At 45.3% G+C, this 23175-nt stretch overlaps 1 protein-coding gene across 1 annotated transcript in view; it reads left to right on the plus strand.

The window, feature by feature from the left end:
* Nucleotides 1-23175, plus strand: part of htr2cl1 (5-hydroxytryptamine (serotonin) receptor 2C, G protein-coupled-like 1) — a 242005-nt gene that overhangs the window by 211232 nt on the left and 7598 nt on the right. Inside the window, exons 7-8 of the mRNA XM_037758286.1 lie at nucleotides 19021-19184; nucleotides 19289-19442. Of these exons, the coding sequence (XP_037614214.1) occupies nucleotides 19021-19184; nucleotides 19289-19442 (318 nt within the window). The remainder of the gene's footprint in view (nucleotides 1-19020; nucleotides 19185-19288; nucleotides 19443-23175) is intronic.

Here is a 23175-nt window from a genome sequence, read left to right on the forward strand (position 1 = left end):
ACCATCAGAGACTCAGGGAACTTTGATCCTGCAGCTGTCAGAGAGGCTGGGAGGATGCTTGAAGACGAGGCTTTCTGTTTTTTCCTGACATTGTTCCACAAGATCATGCCATAGGTGGACATGCTTTTCAGCCAGCTGCAGAAGAGGAACATGGACCATGTCTTCATCAGAACACTGGTCCAGAGGTTCACAGACAGCATGTTAACCATCAGGTAAATAACTCCCAGATATTTACTATTTGCTGATAAGGCTGTTGTTAGAAAGATGAGTTCACTTCAAACAGTCTGTAAAAGCCTAAATGTGCCATGTCACCAAAGTGAATGAATATCATAGAGCACATCACAATTATATCTGTTTAGAAGTTTAAAAAGGAAACTGAAGAGACAATAATTTGGATAATAATGCAGGTAAAGTAGTTATTAAACAAAATGCAAAATATGTGGTTAATTTATTGCAATGCCCCTGTAAACCTTGTTTTCTTGGAGATACCAATAGGGAGTTAGAGATCAGGAGAATGTAACATACTGTTAAGTACAATTAGGAATAATGGTGTTAAAACCTTAATAGTCACATACTGGACTTGGACATATGCATGTCTTCAGAATCACTTTCATCAAAATAGCTTTATTGCAAATGTAAGCTGATGATATATCTTCTACAGGTTTGTGATACCATGCTGATGCATGCCAAAGAGCGATTCTCCTTCACCCAGCACCTCATCAGCATGGAGAGTTGTTCCCACAACACAGTGTGACGTTCCCTGACACAGCACTTAAAACAACAGTGGAGGCGTACCCCATGTTGAACGAGGCCAAGCTCAAAACAGAACTGTCCCTCATCTATGAGAACAGCCAGTTCAAGGCTTGCAGTGGTGCCTCTGTACCAGTTCTTCATGGAGAACAACCTTCAGAGCACTTTCACAGAGTCAGTCTTCTCAAGATCATCACCACACCCATGACAACAGCTGAATCTGAGAGGTGCTTCTCCACTTTGAAGAGGATCAAGACCTTCCTGAGAAACACCATGACACAGGATCGCCTTAATGCTCTGGCCATGCTCTCCATGGAGAAGAAACTTTAAGAAGAAGGTCATTGAGAGGTTTGCCACTCAGAAGGAGAGAAGTGCAAAATTCCTTACAAATAAGCTGTCAAAAATATGCAGGCTTTCTCACCACATTGACTTTTCTTGTACATAGTTGTCCTCAGTCTCATTTGCTTAAATTGGTCATGGATGCATCACAATTTAATTGAAACTGATAAATTAGTTGTATTGTTCTTGTTAATTGTATTTTATGTAGTATTAATATCTGTGGATGTGTTATGGCTGTGCCTTTTGAGTAAGGTGAGAGAGTTTTAAAGCAGAACTGTTGCTGGAGTTTACTATCTCTACACCTCAGAGCACTAGAGTCCATGTTTCTGTACATTCAGGTGAATAGCTTCAGGACTTAACAGCAGTATAACACCAGTATTACTATCTCTACACCTCAGAGCACTAGAGTCCATGTTTCTGTACATTCAGGGGAATAGCTTCAGGACTTAACAGCAGAATAACACCAGTATCTTTACCTCACTATTGGTTTACCAAACAAAATTTGAATTATTATTTTTCTCTCAAATGAATCGCCTTTTTAAGGGCCTTAACATGCTCAAAAAGTTTTTAAACTTGGCACACATCAGACACAGTAAAAAAAAATTATATTTGAAGGGTCTCAGGCTTAGGTCCTCGCTCCGGTTTCACCTACATATATGAAATTTGGCAGACAGATGTAACATGTGGAGACGCACAAAATAGCCTCTTGGCGGTATGCCTAAAATTCAACAGGAAGTCAGCCATTTTGAATTCAATATGCAATTTTTTTTAGTGTTTTATAGGCCGTGTACTTTAACGAACTCCTCTTACAGATTTCATCAGATCAACTTGAAATTTGGTCAGGACCATCTTAAGATCTTGAGGATGAAAAGTTATTCAAATGGTGAGTTTTCACTGAACTACGTGACCTTGGCGTGGTGGCCATTTTGAGCCATTCGCCATGAAACAGGAAATTGTTGTGACTTCAGCATACTTCTTTTCCAAATTTCTCAAGCATGATAAGGGTCCAGTCATGAGGACATTTTAATGTCAATATAGATTCATAGCCCTGTCCCAAGATGTTAGCCACGGCCCCTTTCATACCTCATGAACCGTTTGTCGTAGAGTCTTGTTGCAGGCGTCATTGCACTCAGCAATGACGAGTTCCGGTTCCGGTTTCATTATGCTTGGCCGCGTCGATCGGGGTCCTGCCAGTACCTCCGACACGCTGGAAGGTGCGAGGGCCTATTCATCGCTGCTTGCAGCTTTAATTTATATTATATTATTATTGTATTACATGTTTATTGTATTATAGTAAATGCAGTGGTGGAAGTACTCAGATCTTGTATTTCAGTAAAAGTAGCAATACTACCATGTAGAAATACTCTGTTACAAGTAATAGTCCTGCATTCAAAAGTAAAAGTGCAAAAATATTAGCATCTGAGTATACTTAAAATACCAAACATAAAAGTACTCTTTATGCAGAATAATGTATATTATTATATTCTAATTATTGATGCATTAATGTGTTCATCACTTCAGTGTTGCAGCTGGTTAAGGTGGAGCTCATTTGAATGACTTTATATACTGCTGGGTAGTTTAATCTATAATAATACATAATTTATTAGTTGATTATATATGTATTAATAATCTGAATCTGTAAAGTAACTAAAGTTGTCAGATAAATGTAGTGGAGTAAAAAGTCTAATATTTCCCTCTGAGATGTAGTGGAGTAGAAGTATGAAGTAGCAGAACATGGAAATACTCAGGTAAAGTAGAAGTACCTCAAAATTGTACTTAGTTACATTCCACCACTGAGTACATGTTATACTGTTGTGTTTTTCAAAGCATTATTTACTCTTTCTGTTGGAATAAAATAATTGTTGATTATTTAACTGTAAAGTAGTAATGTGTTTTTGATAACTTCACTTTTTACATTAAATCATACTGGGATGTTTGCTGAAATTGATTGGCTGTGGCACAGCCCTACCTAGAAAAATTTCCACCAGCTGCCACTGGTTGATACACATTTACATCAGATTTGTATAATTAAAAAGCATGATGTCATTATTTTGCTGTGGCGACTCACAAAGACTCACAAGGTGAAAAGCCAAACGCTACTGTGGCTGGGAATAGGCTGGTAATAGGCTGTTAATAGGCTGGTAATAGGCTGGTTATAGGCTGGTAATAGACTGGTAATAGGCTGGTAGTAGGCTGGTGATAGGCTGGTAATAGGCTGGTAGTAGGCTGGTGATAGGCTGGTAATAGGCTGGTAGTAGGCTGGTAATAGGCTGGTAATAGGCTGGCAATAGGCTGGTAATAGGCTGGCATTAGGCTGCTAGTAGGCTGGTAATAGGCTGGTAGTAGGCTTGGTATAGGCTGGTGATAGGCTGGTTATAGGCTGGTAATAGGCTAGTAGTAGGCTGGTAGCAGGCTAGTAAAAGGCTGGTTATAGGCTGGTGATAGGCTGGTAATAGGCTGGTTATAGGCTGGTAGTAGGCTGGTAATAGGCTGGTAGTCGACTGGTAGTAGGCTGGTGATAGGCTGGTAATAGGCTGGTAGTAGGCTGGTGATAGGCTGGTAATAGGCTGGTAGTAGGCTGGTAATAGGCTGGCAATAGGCTGGTAATAGGCTGGCAATAGGCTGCTAGTAGGCTGGTAATAGGCTGGTAGTAGGCTTGGTATAGGCTGGTGATAGGCTGGTTATAGGCTGGTAATAGGCTAGTAGTAGGCTGGTAGCAGGCTAGTAAAAGGCTGGTTATAGGCTGGTGATAGGCTGGTAATAGGCTGGTTATAGGCTTGTGATAGGCTGGTAATAGGCTAGTAGTAGGTTGGTAATAGGCTGTAGGGCGGCTGTGGCTCAGAGGGTAGAGCAGGTTGTCCACCAATCGGAAGGTCGGTGGTTCGATCCCCGGCTGGTTCGATCCCCGGCTGCTCCGGGTCACATGTCGATGTGTCCTTGAGCAAGACACTTAAGCTGGTTATAGGCTTGTGATAGGCTGGTAATAGGCTAGTAGTAGGTTGGTAATAGGCTGTAGGGCGGCTGTGGCTCAGAGGGTAGAGCAGGTTGTCCACCAATCGGAAAGTCGATGGTTCGATCCCTGGCTGCTCCGGGTCACATGTCGATGTGTCCTTGAGCAAGACACTTAAGCTGGTAGTAGGCTGGTAATAGGCTGGTAGAAGGCTTGTGATAAACTGGTAGTAGGCTGGTAGTAGGCTGGTAGTAGGCTGGTAGTAGGCTGGTAGTAGGCTGGTAATAGGCTGGTTATAGGCTGGTAATAGCCTGGTAATAGCCTGGTAGTAGGCTGGTAGAAGGCTGGTTATAGGCTGGTAATAGGCTGGTAGTACAAACACACAAACACACACATACAGTATACACAAACACACACATACAGTACACACAAACACACTGATACAGTACACACAAACACTTATACGGTATACACAACCACACTCATACAGGATACACAATCATACAGTACACACAAACACACTCATACAGTATACACAAACACAATCATACAGTACATACAAACACACACAAACACACATACAGGATACACAAACACACACATACAGTATACACAACCACACTCATACAGGATACACACACACATACAGTACAAACACACACATACAGTACACACTGATACAGTATACACAAACACACACACATACAGTACACACAAACACAATCATACAGTACATACACACACATACAGTACACACACACACATACAGTACACACAAACACACAAAGTATTTAGAGGACAGATAGGGAGGACAGATTGGGTCAAGTGGCTATCAAAGTAACAGAAGGAAGAAAACAAGTAGGGAGAAAAGTAAACAAAAAGTGACAGAAGGAAAGAAGGAGGGAGAGAATGAAACAAGGAGGGAGGGGAGTAAACAAAGAGGGAAGAAGGCAGTTGTCGCAATCACAGAAATCATTGATGGACATCAATTATATTATATAATAGATATACAGAGACCAAAGTATAGTTAGAGTAGTTAGAGAGTAGTTAGAAAAAAGTAGTTAGAGAGATCAAAAGTATAAACTCTGATTTCTCTACTTAGTCTAAAACAGTCTACTCATCTTCTCTCTTTTTTTTCCCTCCATTACTTTTCTATTAGCTTGCAGAGCTATTCCCCCAGAGTATACAGTGGATGCCTCACACTGCTGGTGTAGAAGCTCACAGAGGGAGACGCTCACACCCTGATGATTCTGCAGATCTCCCTCTGCTGGTATAATAATCCTCACGCAGCGTATAATAAACCACGCAGCGTGTGTGTCTGCTCACCACGCTGATGTGTTGGCTGTACATTATGACCACGCAGCGAGTGTGTCTGCTCACCACGCTGATGTGTCGGCTGTACATTATGACCACGCAGCGAGTGTGTCTGCTCACCACGCTGACGTGTCGGCTGTACATTATGACCACGCAGCGAGTGTGTCTGCTCACCACGCTGATGTGTCGGCTGTACATTATGACCACGCAGCGAGTGTGTCTGCTCACCACGCTGACGTGTCGGCTATACATTATGACCACGCAGCGAGTGTGTCTGCTCACCACGCTGACGTGTCGGCTGCACATTATGACCACGCAGCGAGTGTGTCTGCTCACCACGCTGACGTGTCGGCTGCACATTATGACCACGCAGCGAGTGTGTGTGCTCACCACGCTGACGTGTCGGCTGCACATTATGACCACGCAGCGAGTGTGTCTGCTCACCACGCTGACGTGTCGGCTGCACATTATGACCACGCAGCGAGTGTGTCTGCTCACCACGCTGACGTGTCGGCTGTACATTATGACCACGCAGCGAGTGTGTCTGCTCACCACGCTGACGTGTCGGCTGTACATTATGACCACGCAGCGAGTGTGTCTGCTCACCACGCTGATGTGTCGGCTGTACATTATGACCACGCAGCGAGTGTGTCTGCTCACCACGCCGACGTGTCGGCTGTACATTATGACCACGCAGCGAGTGTGTCTGCTCACCACGCCGACGTGTCGGCTGTACATTATGACCACGCAGCGAGTGTGTCTGCTCACCACGGTGATGTGTCGGCTGTACATTATGACCACGCAGCGAGTGTGTCTGCTCACCACGCTGATGTGTCGGAAGGACATTATGACCACGCAGCGAGTGTGTCTGCTCACCACGCTGACGTGTCGGAAGGACATTATGACCACGCAGCGAGTGTGTGTGCTCACCACGCTGACGTGTGGGCTGTACATTATGACCACGCAGCGATTGTGTCTGCTCACCACGCTGATGTGTCGGCTGTACATTATGACCACGCAGCGAGTGTGTCTGCTCACCACGCTGATGTGTCGGCTGTACATTATGACCACGCAGCGAGTGTGTCTGCTCACCACGCTGATGTGTCAGCTGTACATTATGACCACGCAGCGAGTGTGTCTGCTCACCACGCTGATGTGTCGGCTGTACATTATGACCACGCAGCGAGTGTGTCTGCTCACCACGCTGACGTGTCGGAAGGACATTATGACCATGCAGCGAGTGTGTGTGCTCACCACGCTGATGTGTCGGCTGTACATTATGACCACGCAGCGAGTGTGTCTGCTCACCACGCCGATGTGTCGGCTGTACATTATGACCACACAGCGATTGTGTCTGCTCACCACGCTGACGTGCCGGGAGGACATTATGACCACGCAGCGAGTGTGTCTGCTCACCACGCTGACGTGCCGGAAGGACATTATGACCACACAGCGAGTGTGTCTGCTCACCACGCTGACGTGTCGGAAGGACATTATGACCACGCAGCGAGTGTGTGTGCTCACCACGCTGACGTGTCGGAAGGACATTATGACCACGCAGCGAGTGTGTCTGCTCACCACGGCGATGTGTCGGCTGTACATTATGACCACGCAGCGAGTGTGTCTGCTCACCACGGTGATGTGTCGGCTGTACATTATGACCATGCAGCGAGTGTGTTTGCTCACCACGGTGATGTGTCGGCTGTACATTATGACCACGCAGCGAGTGTGTCTGCTCACCACGTTGACGTGTCGGAAGGACATTATGACCATGCAGCGAGAGTGTCTGCTCACCACGCTGATGTGTCGGCTGTACATTATGACCACGCAGCGAGTGTGTCTGCTCACCACGCTGACGTGTCGGAAGGACATTATGACCATGCAGCAAGTGTGTCTGCTCACCACGCTTATGTGTCGGCTGTACATTATGACCATGCAGCGAGTGTGTGTGCTCACCACGCTGATGTGTCGGCTGTACATTATGACCACGCAGCGAGTGTGTCTGCTCACCACGCTGACGTGTCGGCTGTACATTATGACCATGCAGCGAGTTTGTGTGCTCACCACGCTGATGTGTCGGCTGTACATTATGACCACGCAGCGAGTGTGTCTGCTCACCACGCTGATGTGTCGGCTGTACATTATGACCATGCAGCGAGTGTGTGTGCTCACCACGCCGATGTGTTGGCTGTACATTATGATAACGCAGCGAGTGTGTCTGCTCACCACGCTGACGTGTCGGAAGGACATTATGACCACGCAGCGAGTGTGTCTGCTCACCACGCTGATGTGTCGGAAGGACATTATGACCACGCAGCGAGTGTGTCTGCTCAACACGCTGACGTGTCGGAAGGACATTATGACCACGCAGCGAGTGTGTGTGCTCACCACGCTGACGTGTGGGCTGTACATTATGACCACGCAGCGATTGTGTCTGCTCACCACGCTGATGTGTCGGCTGTACATTATGACCACGCAGCGAGTGTGTCTGCTCACCACGCTGATGTGTCAGCTGTACATTATGACCACGCAGCGAGTGTGTCTGCTCACCACGCTGATGTGTCGGCTGTACATTATGACCACGCAGCGAGTGTGTCTGCTCACCACGCTGATGTGTCGGCTGTACATTATGACCACGCAGCGAGTGTGTCTGCTCACCACGCTGATGTGTCGGCTGTACATTATGACCACGCAGCGAGTGTGTCTGCTCACCACGCTGACGTGTCGGAAGGACATTATGACCATGCAGCGAGTGTGTGTGCTCACCACGCTGATGTGTCGGCTGTACATTATGACCACGCAGCGAGTGTGTCTGCTCACCACGCCGATGTGTCGGCTGTACATTATGACCACACAGCGATTGTGTCTGCTCACCACGCTGACGTGCCGGAAGGACATTATGACCACGCAGCGAGTGTGTCTGCTCACCACGCTGACGTGCCGGAAGGACATTATGACCACGCAGCGAGTGTGTCTGCTCACCACGCTGACGTGTCGGAAGGACATTATGACCACGCAGCGAGTGTGTGTGCTCACCACGCTGACGTGTCGGAAGGACATTATGACCACGCAGCGGATGTGTCTGCTCACCACGGCGATGTGTCGGCTGTACATTATGACCACGCAGCGAGTGTGTCTGCTCACCACGGCGATGTGTCTGCTGTACATTATGACCACGCAGCGAGTGTGTTTGCTCACCACGCTGATGTGTCGGCTGTACATTATGACCACGCAGCGAGTGTGTTTGCTCACCACGCTGATGTGTCGGCTGTACATTATGACCATGCAGCGAGTGTGTCTGCTCACCACGGTGATGTGTCTGCTGTACATTATGACCACGCAGCGAGTGTGTTTGCTCACCACGCTGATGTGTCGGCTGTACATTATGACCACGCAGCGAGTGTGTCTGCTCACCACGTTGACGTGTCGGAAGGACATTATGACCATGCAGCGAGAGTGTCTGCTCACCACGCTGATGTGTCGGCTGTACATTATGACCACGCAGCGAGTGTGTCTGCTCACCACGCTGACGTGTCGGAAGGACATTATGACCATGCAGCGAGTGTGTCTGCTCACCACGCTGATGTGTCGGCTGTACATTATGACCATGCAGCGAGTGTGTGTGCTCACCACGCTGATGTGTCGGCTGTACATTATGACCACGCAGCGAGTGTGTCTGCTCACCACGCTGATGTGTCGGCTGTACATTATGACCATGCAGCGAGTGTGTGTGTTCACCACGCTGATGTGTCGGCTGTACATTATGACCACGCAGCGAGTGTGTCTGCTCACCACGCTGATGTGTCGGCTGTACATTATGACCATGCAGCGAGAGTGTGTGCTCACCACGCCGATGTGTTGGCTGTACATTATGATAACGCAGCGAGTGTGTCTGCTCACCACGCTGATGTGTCGGCTGTACATTATGACCACGCAGCGAGTGTGTCTGCTCACCACGCTGACGTGTCGGAAGGACATTATGACCACGCAGCGAGTGTGTGTGCTCACCACGCTGATGTGTCGGAAGGACATTATGGCCACGCAGCGAGTGTGTCTGCTCACCACGCTGATGTGGCGGCTGTACATTATGACCACGCAGCGAGTGTGTCTGCTCACCACGTTGACGTGTCGGAAGGACATTATGACCATGCAGCGAGTTTGTGTGCTCACCACGCTGATGTGTCGGCTGTACATTATGACCACGCAGCGAGTGTGTCTGCTCACCACGCTGATGTGTCGGCTGTACATTATGACCATGCAGCGAGTGTGTGTGCTCACCACGCCGATGTGTTGGCTGTACATTATGATAACGCAGCGAGTGTGTCTGCTCACCACGCTGACGTGTCGGAAGGACATTATGACCACGCAGCGAGTGTGTCTGCTCACCACGCTGATGTGTCGGAAGGACATTATGACCACGCAGCGAGTGTGTCTGCTCAACACGCTGACGTGTCGGAAGGACATTATGACCACGCAGCGAGTGTGTGTGCTCACCACGCTGACGTGTGGGCTGTACATTATGACCACGCAGCGAGTGTGTCTGCTCACCACGCTGATGTGTCGGCTGTACATTATGACCACGCAGCGAGTGTGTCTGCTCACCACGCTGATGTGTCAGCTGTACATTATGACCACGCAGCGAGTGTGTCTGCTCACCACGCTGATGTGTCGGCTGTACATTATGACCACGCAGCGAGTGTGTCTGCTCACCACGCTGATGTGTCAGCTGTACATTATGACCACGCAGCGAGTGTGTCTGCTCACCACGCTGATGTGTCGGCTGTACATTATGACCACGCAGCGAGTGTGTCTGCTCACCACGCTGACGTGTCGGAAGGACATTATGACCATGCAGCGAGTGTGTGTGCTCACCACGCTGATGTGTCGGCTGTACATTATGACCACGCAGCGAGTGTGTCTGCTCACCACGCCGATGTGTCGGCTGTACATTATGACCACACAGCGATTGTGTCTGCTCACCACGCTGACGTGCCGGAAGGACATTATGACCACGCAGCGAGTGTGTCTGCTCACCACGCTGACGTGCCGGAAGGACATTATGACCACACAGCGAGTGTGTCTGCTCACCACGCTGACGTGTCGGAAGGACATTATGACCACGCAGCGAGTGTGTGTGCTCACCACGCTGACGTGTCGGAAGGACATTATGACCACGCAGCGGATGTGTCTGCTCACCACGGCGATGTGTCGGCTGTACATTATGACCACGCAGCGAGTGTGTCTGCTCACCACGGCGATGTGTCTGCTGTACATTATGACCACGCAGCGAGTGTGTTTGCTCACCACGCTGATGTGTCGGCTGTACATTATGACCACGCAGCGAGTGTGTTTGCTCACCACGCTGATGTGTCGGCTGTACATTATGACCAGGCAGCGAGTGTGTCTGCTCACCACGGTGATGTGTCTGCTGTACATTATGACCACGCAGCGAGTGTGTTTGCTCACCACGCTGATGTGTCGGCTGTACATTATGACCACGCAGCGAGTGTGTCTGCTCACCACGTTGACGTGTCGGAAGGACATTATGACCATGCAGCGAGAGTGTCTGCTCACCACGCTGATGTGTCGGCTGTACATTATGACCACGCAGCGAGTGTGTCTGCTCACCACGCTGACGTGTCGGAAGGACATTATGACCATGCAGCGAGTGTGTCTGCTCACCACGCTGATGTGTCGGCTGTACATTATGACCATGCAGCGAGTGTGTGTGCTCACCACGCTGATGTGTCGGCTGTACATTATGACCACGCAGCGAGTGTGTCTGCTCACCACGCTGATGTGTCGGCTGTACATTATGACCATGCAGCGAGTGTGTGTGTTCACCACGCTGATGTGTCGGCTGTACATTATGACCACGCAGCGAGTGTGTCTGCTCACCACGCTGATGTGTCGGCTGTACATTATGACCATGCAGCGAGTGTGTGTGCTCACCACGCCGATGTGTTGGCTGTACATTATGATAACGCAGCGAGTGTGTCTGCTCACCACGCTGATGTGTCGGCTGTACATTATGACCACGCAGCGAGTGTGTCTGCTCACCACGCTGACGTGTCGGAAGGACATTATGACCACGCAGCGAGTGTGTGTGCTCACCACGCTGATGTGTCGGAAGGACATTATGGCCACGCAGCGAGTGTGTCTGCTCACCACGCTGATGTGGCGGCTGTACATTATGACCACGCAGCGAGTGTGTCTGCTCACCACGTTGACGTGTCGGAAGGACATTATGACCATGCAGCGAGAGTGTCTGCTCACCACGCTGATGTGTCGGCTGTACATTATGACCACGCAGCGAGTGTGTCTGCTCACCACGCTGACGTGTCGGAAGGACATTATGACCACGCAGCGAGTGTGTGTGCTCACCACGCTGATGTGTCGGAAGGACATTATGGCCACGCAGCGAGTGTGTCTGCTCACCACGCTGATGTGGCGGCTGTACATTATGACCATGCAGCGAGTGTGTCTGCTCACCATGCTGATGTGTCGGCTGTACATTATGACCACGCAGCGAGTGTGTCTGCTCACCACGCTGATGTGTCGGAAGGACATTATGACCACGCAGCGAGTGTGTCTGCTCACCACGCTGATGTGTCGGAAGGACATTATGACCACGCAGCGAGTGTGTCTGCTCACCACGCTGATGTGTCGGAAGGACATTATGACCACGCAGCGAGTGTGTCTGCTCACCACGGCTATGTGTCGGCTGTACATTATGACCACGCAGCGAGTGTGTCTGCTCACCACGGTGATGTGTCGGCTGTACATTATGACCACGCAGCGAGTGTGTTTGCTCACCACGCTGATGTGTCGGCTGTACATTATGACCATGCAGCGAGTGTGTCTGCTCACCACGCTGATGTGTCGGAAGGACATTATGACCACGCAGCGAGTGTGTCTGCTCACCACGCTGACGTGTCGGAAGGACATTATGACCACGCAGCGAGTGTGTCTGCTCACCACGCTGATGTGTCGGAAGGACATTATGGCCACGCAGCGAGTGTGTCTGCTCACCACGCTGATGTGGCGGCTGTACATTATGACCATGCAGCGAGTGTGTCTGCTCACCATGCCGATGTGTCGGCTGTACATTATGACCACGCAGCGAGTGTGTCTGCTCACCACGCTGATGTGTCGGAAGGACATTATGACCACGCAGCGAGTGTGTCTGCTCACCACGCTGATGTGTCGGAAGGACTTTATGACCACGCAGCGAGTGTGTCTGCTCACCACGCTGACGTGTCGGAAGGACATTATGACCACGCAGCGAGTGTGTCTGCTCACCACGGCGATGTGTCGGCTGTACATTATGACCACGCAGCGAGTGTGTCTGCTCACCACGGTGATGTGTCTGCTGTACATTATGACCACGCAGTGAGTGTGTTTGCTCACCACGCTGATGTGTCGGCTGTACATTATGACCATGCAGCGAGTGTGTCTGCTCACCACGGTGATGTGTCTGCTGTACATTATGACCACGCAGCGAGTGTGTTTGCTCACCACGCTGATGTGTCGGCTGTACATTATGACCACGCAGCGAGTGTGTCTGCTCACCACGTTGACGTGTCGGAAGGACATTATGACCATGCAGCGAGTGTGTCTGCTCACCACGCTGATGTGTCGGCTGTACATTATGACCATGCAGCGAGTGTGTCTGCTCACCACGCTGATGTGTCGGCTGTACATTATGACCATGCAGCGAGTGTGTCTGCTCACCACGCTGATGTGTCGGCTGTACATTATGACCATGCAGCGAGTGTGTGTGCTCACCACGCTGATGTGTCGGCTGTACATTATGACCACGCAGCGAGTGTGTCTGCTCACCACGCCGATGTGTCGGCTGTACATTATGACCATGCAGCGAGTGTGTGTGCTCACCACGCCGATGTGTCGGCTGTACATTATGACCACGCAGCGAGTGTGTCTGCTCACCACGCTGATGTGTCGGCTGTACATTATGACCATGCAGCGAGTGTGTGTGCTCACCACGCCGATGTGTTGGCTGTACATTATGACCACGCAGCGAGTGTGTCTGCTCACCACGCTGATGTGTCGGCTGTACATTATGACCATGCAGCGAGTGTGTCTGCTCACCACGCTGATGTGTCGGAAGGACATTATGACCATGCAGCGAGTGTGTGTGCTCACCACGGCTGTACATTATGACCACGCTGCGAGTGTGTCTGCTCACTACACTGACGTGTCGGAAGGACATTATGACCACGCAGCGAGTGTTTGTGCTCACCACGCTGATGTGTCGGAAGGACATTATGGCCACACAGCGAGTGTGTCTGCTCACCACGCTGATGTGTCGGAAGGACATTATGACCACGCAGCGAGTGTGTCTGCTCACCACGCTGATGTGTCGGAAGGACTTTATGACCACGCAGCGAGTGTGTCTGCTCACCACGCTGACGTGTCGGAAGGACATTATGACCACGCAGCGAGTGTGTCTGCTCACCACGGCGATGTGTCGGCTGTACATTATGACCACGCAGCGAGTGTGTCTGCTCACCACGCTGACGTGTCCGAAGGACATTATATGGATTGACAGAGCGGGCGAGCAGCTTCGGCTTCAGCAGATAATCATTGTCACCTGAGGGCATGAAATGTGCTGCATTTTAAAGTCTAAACAGCAGAGCGTGAAGTACAACCCAAAAGGTACATTGTACATTATCTCATAAGAAGTTACTCATCAGGCACTGCTCCTCCTTGAAAGGTTGCTCCACCTAAATTATAAGAATGTATATTTGATCACTTACCAGCGGTGGTATCCAGCCAGGTGCTTCTGGCTTTATTTGTGATTATTTGTGCAAAAAAACTCAGCACTGTCCTTACTACTCTGGATAGTCCACCGTTCTCATTGGAACTACTTTCTACCAAAGAAATAGTCCCAGTGTGTATGAGGTGGGTTCATTATTCACAGTCACTGGGACACTAATTCTGAAAAGAGATATTGCTGTTGAATATTTTAAATATAATTCCTCACTGCTGTGAACAAGGAGTGTTGAAATCTCAGAGACGGATATCTCTAAACCTGTGTCTGTAAACAATATGTCCTCATACAGCGGTTTGTATCATATCTTACTAAAAATTGTCATTTTTCATGCATTTTCTTACGAATGTCCAGCGACTCACGTCAATTTCATCTGGTTAAATGCATACACATTCATACACCCCGACCTCCACCCTACACGCCGTTTGTCGCTCTTTGTATTTCCTTGTTCGCGATTACGTGGATTACATACAAATTGATTTTGTGGGTTATATACACTTTACAGTGCATTACTTTTCGTAGGTATAGCTAAGTTACGATGTATAAAAACAGCCTATGCTGAAACGTAAACTTTCTGCATGACTAGATGCTACTTTTTTTGCAGCCCTTTTGAACATTTCCTCCATGCGCTCTTTGAGACAGTAAGAATCAATGATGACCAGACCAGTGGACTCATTAGTCAGAGCGATTTGCACATCAGGTTATTTAGACATCCACAGAGCTAAAATGTTTACAATCTATGCAAACAGATTCATCCTCCTGGGCAGTGTCTGTGCAGTCGATTGCAACGATTGCATTAAGGGAGCTGCCACTGCTCCAAATTGCGTTTTGATGTTGGCCTGGTCGCCAGCTGCGCAGGAGAAAATGATGTACCTTGTACTTAAATTAATTACGGCAGCCCACACTGTGCGCCTGACACAGCTCAGAGATGTCCCGACTTGTCTATGAAACACTCCTGTTGCCAGGATCTCGAGAGCTGTGAAAACCTGGAGTCACTTTTCTCCTCAGTGTCTGCTATGTTGATAAAGATCCCGGGTCAGCAAACACTTTCAACAGAAAAGCTCTTTGAAATCGGAAGTGGCACATAAGTCGAATTTGGCCTCGAAGGCTTGCCCTCACCTCAGTCTTTTGTTGGTCGATGTCCTCTAACGGCCCCAAAGCAACTATTATAACACCAGGAACATCATTACACACACAGATTTGAGCTATTCTGATTCATGACAGGTGTAGCTCTCATTTCCCATCTAATATGTGTTATTCCACAAATTATTATTCACTCTCTTGATAGTAAAAATGACTGAGTCCTTACAGGATGCATGCAGATGCTCATTTCTTTCAAAATTGGTGGATAAATAAGTGTTTTTCAAATGTGTTTAATGGAAAAAAGATTAAGCGTTTTCCAGCCATGATTTGCAGACTGTTACAATAAAATGACCCTCTATGTTCACAGGAATTTAACCATAAAAATAAGTAGAAACAGATGGTTTGTTCCCTCGCTGATTCATGGTTATTACCTTCATGGTTCACGATTAAATCCACCTGTTTCCAGAAAAGAAATTACACCATTTCAAAAGCTGATGCTTGGAATGGTGATGGAACGATTTAAGAATTGTCTTCTTGTAATTATTGATGATGATTTCTCTGAAGAGTTTTCTTGCGTGAACTGAAGGTATTATACTGATAATATGCCAGGAATATTGTGAAACAATGGCCATAATATTACCTCATAATTATTAGTATTTTGCTCTACTATTAGGCCACTATTCTTGTCTTTATAACTATGCTGTGACAGCCGTGTGTGTGTACCCATTTTCCTGAATGCGATATCTTAGTAAGGCCTTGAGGGAATTCCTTTAAATTTGGCACATATGTCCATTTGGATTGAAGGACAATCTGATTGGATTTTTGTGGTCAAAGGTCAATGTGAAGTCATGTCCATCCCATTCTTCTGGGAAACATGTTTTTGGCCATAAATGAAGAATTCATGTGCTAATTATGACGTTTTGGACAGATATAGCTGTAAACTGCAACTTGACTGGTTGGCAGACGCACAAAACTGTGAGGCGGTAATGCTAGTTCCTTCATAACATTCAAAGACCCAAAAACGACTAAAAAGAGACAATAAACAACTACAAAGAGAAACAAAACAACTACAACAAGTCACAAATCGACTACACAGAGACACAAATGGCTACAAAGAGACACAAAAGACAACAAAGAGGCAAAAAACAACTACAAACAGAAACAAAATGGCTACACAGAAACACAAAACGACCACAAACAGACACAAAACGACTACAAAGAGACACAAACAACCACAAAGTGACAAAACAACTAAAAATAGACCCAAAACAACTACAAAGAGAATAAAAAAAACTACAAAGAAACACAAAACTACAACAAAGAGACGCAAAACAACTACAAAGAGAAGCAAAATGACTACAAACAGACACAAAACAACTACAAACAGACACATACGACTACAAACAGACACAAAATGACCACAAAGAGATACAAAACGACCACAAAGAGACACAAAACGACTACAAAGAGACACAAAACAACTACAAAGAGAGACAAAACGACAACAAAGAGATGCAAAACGACAACAAAGAGACACAAAAAACTACAAAAAGACACGAAACAACAACAAAGAGACACAAAACAACAACAAAGAGACGCAAAACAACTACAAAGAGAGACAAAACAACTACAAAGAGACGCAAAACAACTACAAAACAGACACAAAACGACTACAAAGAGACACAAAACGGCCACAAACAGACACAAAACGATTACGAATACACACAAAAAGACCACAAAGACAAACAAAACAACCACAAAGAGACACAAAACAACTACAGAAAGACACAAAACAACTACAAAGAGACACAAAACCACAACAAAGAGATGCAAAACGACAACAAAGAGACGCAAAAAACTACAAAGAGAGACAAAACAACTACAAAGAGACGCAAAACAGCTACAAACAGACACAAAACAACTACAGAAAGACACAAAACAACTACAAAGAGACACAAAACCACAACAAAGAGATGCAAAACGACAACAAAGAGATGCAAAAAAACTACAAAGAGAGACAAAATAACTACAAAGAGACGCAAAACAACTACAAACAGACACAAAACGACTACAAAGAGACACAAAACGGCCACAAACAGAAACAAAACAACTACAGAAAGACACAAAACAACTACAAAGAGACACAAAACCACAACAAACAGACACAAAACGACTACAAAAGACACACAAAACGGCCATAAACAGACACAAAACGACAACAAAGAGACGCAAAACAACTACAAAGAGAGACAAAAAAGGCCACAAAACAACTACAAAGAGACACAAAATGGCCACAAACGGAAACAAAACGACTATGAAGAGACACAAAAAGACCACAAAGAGACACAACGACAAAGTGACAAAACAACTGCAAAGAGACACAAAGCAACTACAAAGAGACACAAAATAACTACAGAGAGACACAAAACAACAACAAAGAGACGCAAAACAACTACAAAGAGACACAAAAAGACCTCAAAGAGACACAAAACAACTACAGAGACACACAAAACAACTACAAAGACACACAAAACGGCCACAAACAGACACAAAACGATAACGAATAGACACAAAAAGACCACAAAGAGACACAAAACAACCACAAACTGACAAAACAACTACAAAGAGACACAAAACAACTACAAAGAGACACACAAAGACCACAAAGAGGCACAAAACAACTACAAAGAGACACAAAACAACTACAGAGAGACACAAGACGACCACAAAGAGACACAAAATGACTACGAAGAGACACAAAAAAATCACATAGAGGCACAAAACGACAAAAAGGACATGCAAAACAACTACAAAAAAATGACAACAAAGAAAAGTAAAACAATAACGAAGAGACGCAAAACAACCACAAACTGACAAAACAACTACAAAGAGACACAAAACAACTACAGAGAGACACAAAACAACAACAAAGAGATGCAAAACAACTACAAAGAGAAGCAAAATTACTACAAGCAGACACAAACAACCACAAAAGAGATACAAAACGCCCACAAAGAGACACAAAATGACTACGAAGAGACACAAAAAGACCACAAAGAGGCACAAAACGACAACAAAGACACGGAAAACAACTACAAAGAGACGCAAAACGAAAACGAAGAGATGCAAAACAACTACAAAGTGACAAAACAACTACAAAGAGAGACAAAACAACTAAAAAGAAAGGCAAAACAACTACAAAGAGACATAAACGACAACAAAGAGATGCAAAGCGACAACAAAGAGACGCAAAACAACCACAGAGAGACACAAAACAACTACAAAGAGACACAAAACAACTAAAAAGAGAGACAAAACGTCCACAAACGGACACAAACAACTACAAAGAGACATAAAAAGACTACAGGGAGTCATGAAATACCACAAAGAGACATAGAACAACGACAAAGGCTTTTTCTTTTAGCTTTGATAGCAGAGATGTGAGAGTAAATGAGGCAGAAAAGACGTGATAAAGGTCCCTGGTCAGTGTCGACGCGTCATTCATTTTGAGAGACTACTACCCTGATCTTGAATTTCTAACCCAATTGTTACCTCATTGTAATGTCATTAGTGATATGTTCTCATATTTTTGCCCCATTATTATCCTATACATTTTCATTGTTTTTAGGATATTACCTGGTACAAATGAAGCAATGTCTTTGCATCAGTTTGTTTGGAATAATCAGAAGCTCTGGATTTCAAAACGAGGCGTGCCGCCTACAGAAATGTTCTCAACAAAATAATACAAATGAAAGCCATTCATTCCATTTTACCCACTCACTCTCTCTAGGTGTGTCCATGCCTATCCCAGTGATCGGCCTCCACAACGAGGACAAGGTCTTCGTCAACGGCAGCTGTGTCCTCAACGAGGAGCGCTTCATGCTGATTGGCTCCTTCGTGGCCTTCTTCATCCCACTGGTCATCATGGTGGTGTCGTACTGCCTCACCATACAGGTAGTCATGCCTGCTGTGCCTTCCAAACTCTTTATGTTTACACTCTTGCTTCACAACCTCATGCCTCTTTTAATTCATTCTTTTTCCCTTCCTTTCCTCTCCAGGTGCTCCAGAGGCAGGCCACTGTCTTCCTGTGCGAGTCAAAGACTTCCTCCCAGCAGCCTTTGCACACACCAGCAATGACAAATACGTTGCAGCCTCCACCTAGCACCTTCCACATCCCTCAGATCAACACACTTGCTCCTTCAGACTCACAAGGTATACACATTTAGTTTATTTTAATAGAAAAATCACACATACAAATAGTTTTAATCAAGGAATTTATTGTAAATATGTGAATTTATTCAAAGTCATAGACATCAACAATACCCATATGTTTTATTATTGTTAAATGGAGGATGAGAAAAGCTGTTGATTGTAGTTTTTATAACCCTTCTGATGTGCCATATGTTGGCATTTTGTATTGTTTTTTCCATTCTGGAGTTTTTAATCACTCCATGAGCCTTAAAATCCCCAAATTAAACCAGGTAGAAGCACAAAACATTATTTTATGACCAACTGTTTATTGTCATTTTCAATAAAAGTGGTACAATACAAATAAAAACAATACAATAAGTAGACAAGGAATGAGAATGTCATAAATTATATAATCAAAAATTAAAATGAAATAATAAATAATAAAGATAACAATAGATCCTACCAACAACAAAATAAAAGGAAACACACATAAGGTCACACTGGCCGTAGTCATACATCCAAATTAGGGCTGTCAATCGTGCCAGTGTGTCAGTGTGCTGACTTGAATATGATTTGCTCCAAACTGCATGTGATTATCATAAAGTGGGTATATCTGTAAAGGGGAGACTCGTGGGTTCCCATAGAACTAATTTACATTCACTGATCTGGAGATCAGAGGTCAAAGGCCCCTTTGAAGATAGCCATGACAGCTTTACCTCGCCAAAATTTAGCGTATGTTTGTAGTGTTATTTAACCTCCTTCATGACCAGTTAGTATGGCATGGTTGGTACCGATGGATTCATTAGGTTTTTCCAGTTTCATATAATACCAGTATCTTCCCGCTAGCTTTAAAACTGAGCCACTACAACCTCCGAAAGATTGATTGCGTTAATGAAATTTGTGGTGTTAAAACAATTTTGCGTTAACGCGTTATTATCGTGTTAACTTTGACAGCCCTAATTCAAATACATCAAGGTAATCACAGATGGTTCAACACTTCTGAGCATACTTCTACACCTGGCTAATGAGATGGAGAGACAGTTTCACATGTGCTGTTACAGTCCCAAGTTGACCGAACTATACATTCACTGGGGTCAAATCCGCGGACTAAACAAGAATTGTCCTACCCAGCATAAGAGCTGTATGAATCCAATCTGCAACTGACGTGGGGAGATCATACAGTGGTAAGGGATCACCCAAAATGTACAAAGGAGAAAATGGAACATCCTCACCAATGACAGATTTTATATATTCATGAATAGCTGACCAATACTCTTGCGCTTTTGGGCAGGACCGCAGAAGGTTTATTAGAGAGCCCTCCAGGGCCGGCTCTAGCCCTTTTGGTGCCCTAGGCAAAATCAGCCGATTAGACTGTTGTCAGGCTATTAAATAGGTTTTATCAGTCGCTATAAGCCCCATAGATGTAGGTCAGTAGGGGCCTACTATGCCTACTAGTAGGTTTTATCATCTATTCACATGGTAGATCACCAAAAGAAGGTATAAAAGAGCATGACAGCTACCTCTAGTGACCATAGTAATTATAACAGGAGCAGAAATGGGAGTCAGGCACTGTAGAATAGACAGTGTTAAACTCCATATGGGATGGAGGTCGGGGATGAAGGATGAATGGATGGACACAAAACACAAGACTTTCACCTAGGAGTCCGAAGTTTGCATCCCTTTGTGTTTGTAGTTATTTTAAGCCAAAACACAATGTTTGTTTCCTAAACCTAAAGAAGTTCTAGTTTTGTTTCCTACACCTAAAAAAGTTGAAGTTTTGATTCCTAAACCTAAAGAAGTTGTAGTTTTGTTGCCTAAACCTAATGAAGTTGTAGTTTTATTGCCTAAACCTAAAGAAGTTTTAGTTTTGTTTCCTAAACCTAAAGAAGTTGTAGTTTTGTTACCTGAACCTAAAGAAGTTGTAGTTGTATTGCCTAAACCTAAAGAAGTTGTTTTTTTGTTGCCTAAATCTAAATAAGTTGTTTTTTTGTTGCCTAAACCTAAAGAAGTTGTAATTTTATTGCTTAAACCTGAAGAAGCTGTAATGTTTTTGTCTAAACCTAAAGAAGTTGTAGTTTTGCTTCCTAAACCTAAAGAAGTTGTAGTTTTGTTGCCTAAACCTAAAGAAGTTGTTGTTTTGCTTCCTAAACCTCAGGAAATAGTTTTGTTTGTGTTCAAAACGTAACGTTTCATTCAGTTTTACATGTTAGAACATGTTGCTTTTAAGTTTCACTTTCACTTTTACAATGTTAAAGGCCGCTATGGCCAATGCCTTAAGCCATCCCTGGTGCCATCATTCTGGTTACATCTCCAGCACTCGCTCTGGACTCTCCCTTAGCTTAGCTCTGAACAACTTTGAAGGAGTCCATTTAAGTTTATCTATAATCTTAAACTGGACCAGTCCCTGGAAATTTTCTTTAAATTCCTTAGAATTCTATTCCACGCCTCAGAACATGACACATTTAAATCTATTCCCCACGCCGCTTTAAGATTAGATGACTTAGTATCTGAGTGATTCAGAAGCATGGAGTCATATGTTGAAGCCTCATGTCCCTTTCTAAATAAACCCAGAATAGAAGAGGGAATATGTTGCTGCATATTTTTATTTTTATTTTAATAATGAAAGATGAACATCATATCAGCTGGTTCAGCAGCAGTATGTTGTAGTTGTGGTGCTGAGCAGGCAGCAGGCATCTGTCCCATCAGTGTGGGCAGCACATCCACGGCTTCTTCCTCATTCCAGCTTCTCCAGTAGACATCCAATGTCCCAGACAGAGAAAAGTGTGAATGAAACATTCTCCACTCATTTAATCTTTTCATATGTCCTCCTCTCTACAAAATACCAGCAGCCTTGTTAACACAAAACCTGACATGCTTTCACTGGTTGTTGTCTGGGGGGAAATCTGCAGCAGTTTTCTTGGTAACTAAATTGAAAGGAGTCATGGTGATAATCAGAGATGGAATGTTGTAGCATCTCATAATTTAATAACTGCAAATAGAGTAATGTAATGATTTAAATGTAATAACTGCACATAATGTAATAATCTAAATGTAATAAAAGCTCATAATGTAATAATCAGCACATAATTTAATAAAACCTTGAGCGCATAACGCAATCAAAGTTTTGTGCATAATGTTGTTAATGTTATTAAATTATGAGAACATTATTACATTATAAACTAAGTTGAATAATGTAACAAATTCAGCTCATAGTGTAATACGTATTTTTTAAAGAGAGTACTCTCCTTGTCTTCTCAAAGCATAGGAACCCTCTAGTGGAGTCCTTCATTTAAAGTAACTGTCTGTGTGGTCTAGGGCGCTGGTTCTCAACCTGAGGGTCCCCACATCATTTCTTGGGGTCGTGAGATGGTTGTGAAGAAAAAAATAAAATAACATATTAAAAATAGAACAACATGTTTTAGTCTGGAGAATGTTTTTTACATTACATCGCCTTGCACGTCCATGTTTAATCTTCGTGTTAAGACGACAGAAAATACCCTGTTAACACGTCCATGTTTAACGTCTTCGTGCACGAGACCCATGATGAGTCGCTTCAGATGTAACTAAGTCTATTTACTAAAGTACTGTCCTGCCCAGTGGGCGGCTGTGGCTCAGAGGGTAGAGCAGGTTGTCCACCAATCGGAAGGTTCGATCCCCGGTTGCTCCGGGTCACATGTCGATGTGTCCTTGAGCAAGACACTTAACCCCAAATTGCTCCCGAAGGCATAGCCATCGGTGTGTGAATGAGTATTTA

Source organism: Sebastes umbrosus, chromosome 22, assembly GCF_015220745.1.
Source record: "Sebastes umbrosus isolate fSebUmb1 chromosome 22, fSebUmb1.pri, whole genome shotgun sequence".
Lineage (NCBI taxonomy): Eukaryota > Metazoa > Chordata > Actinopteri > Perciformes > Sebastidae > Sebastes > Sebastes umbrosus.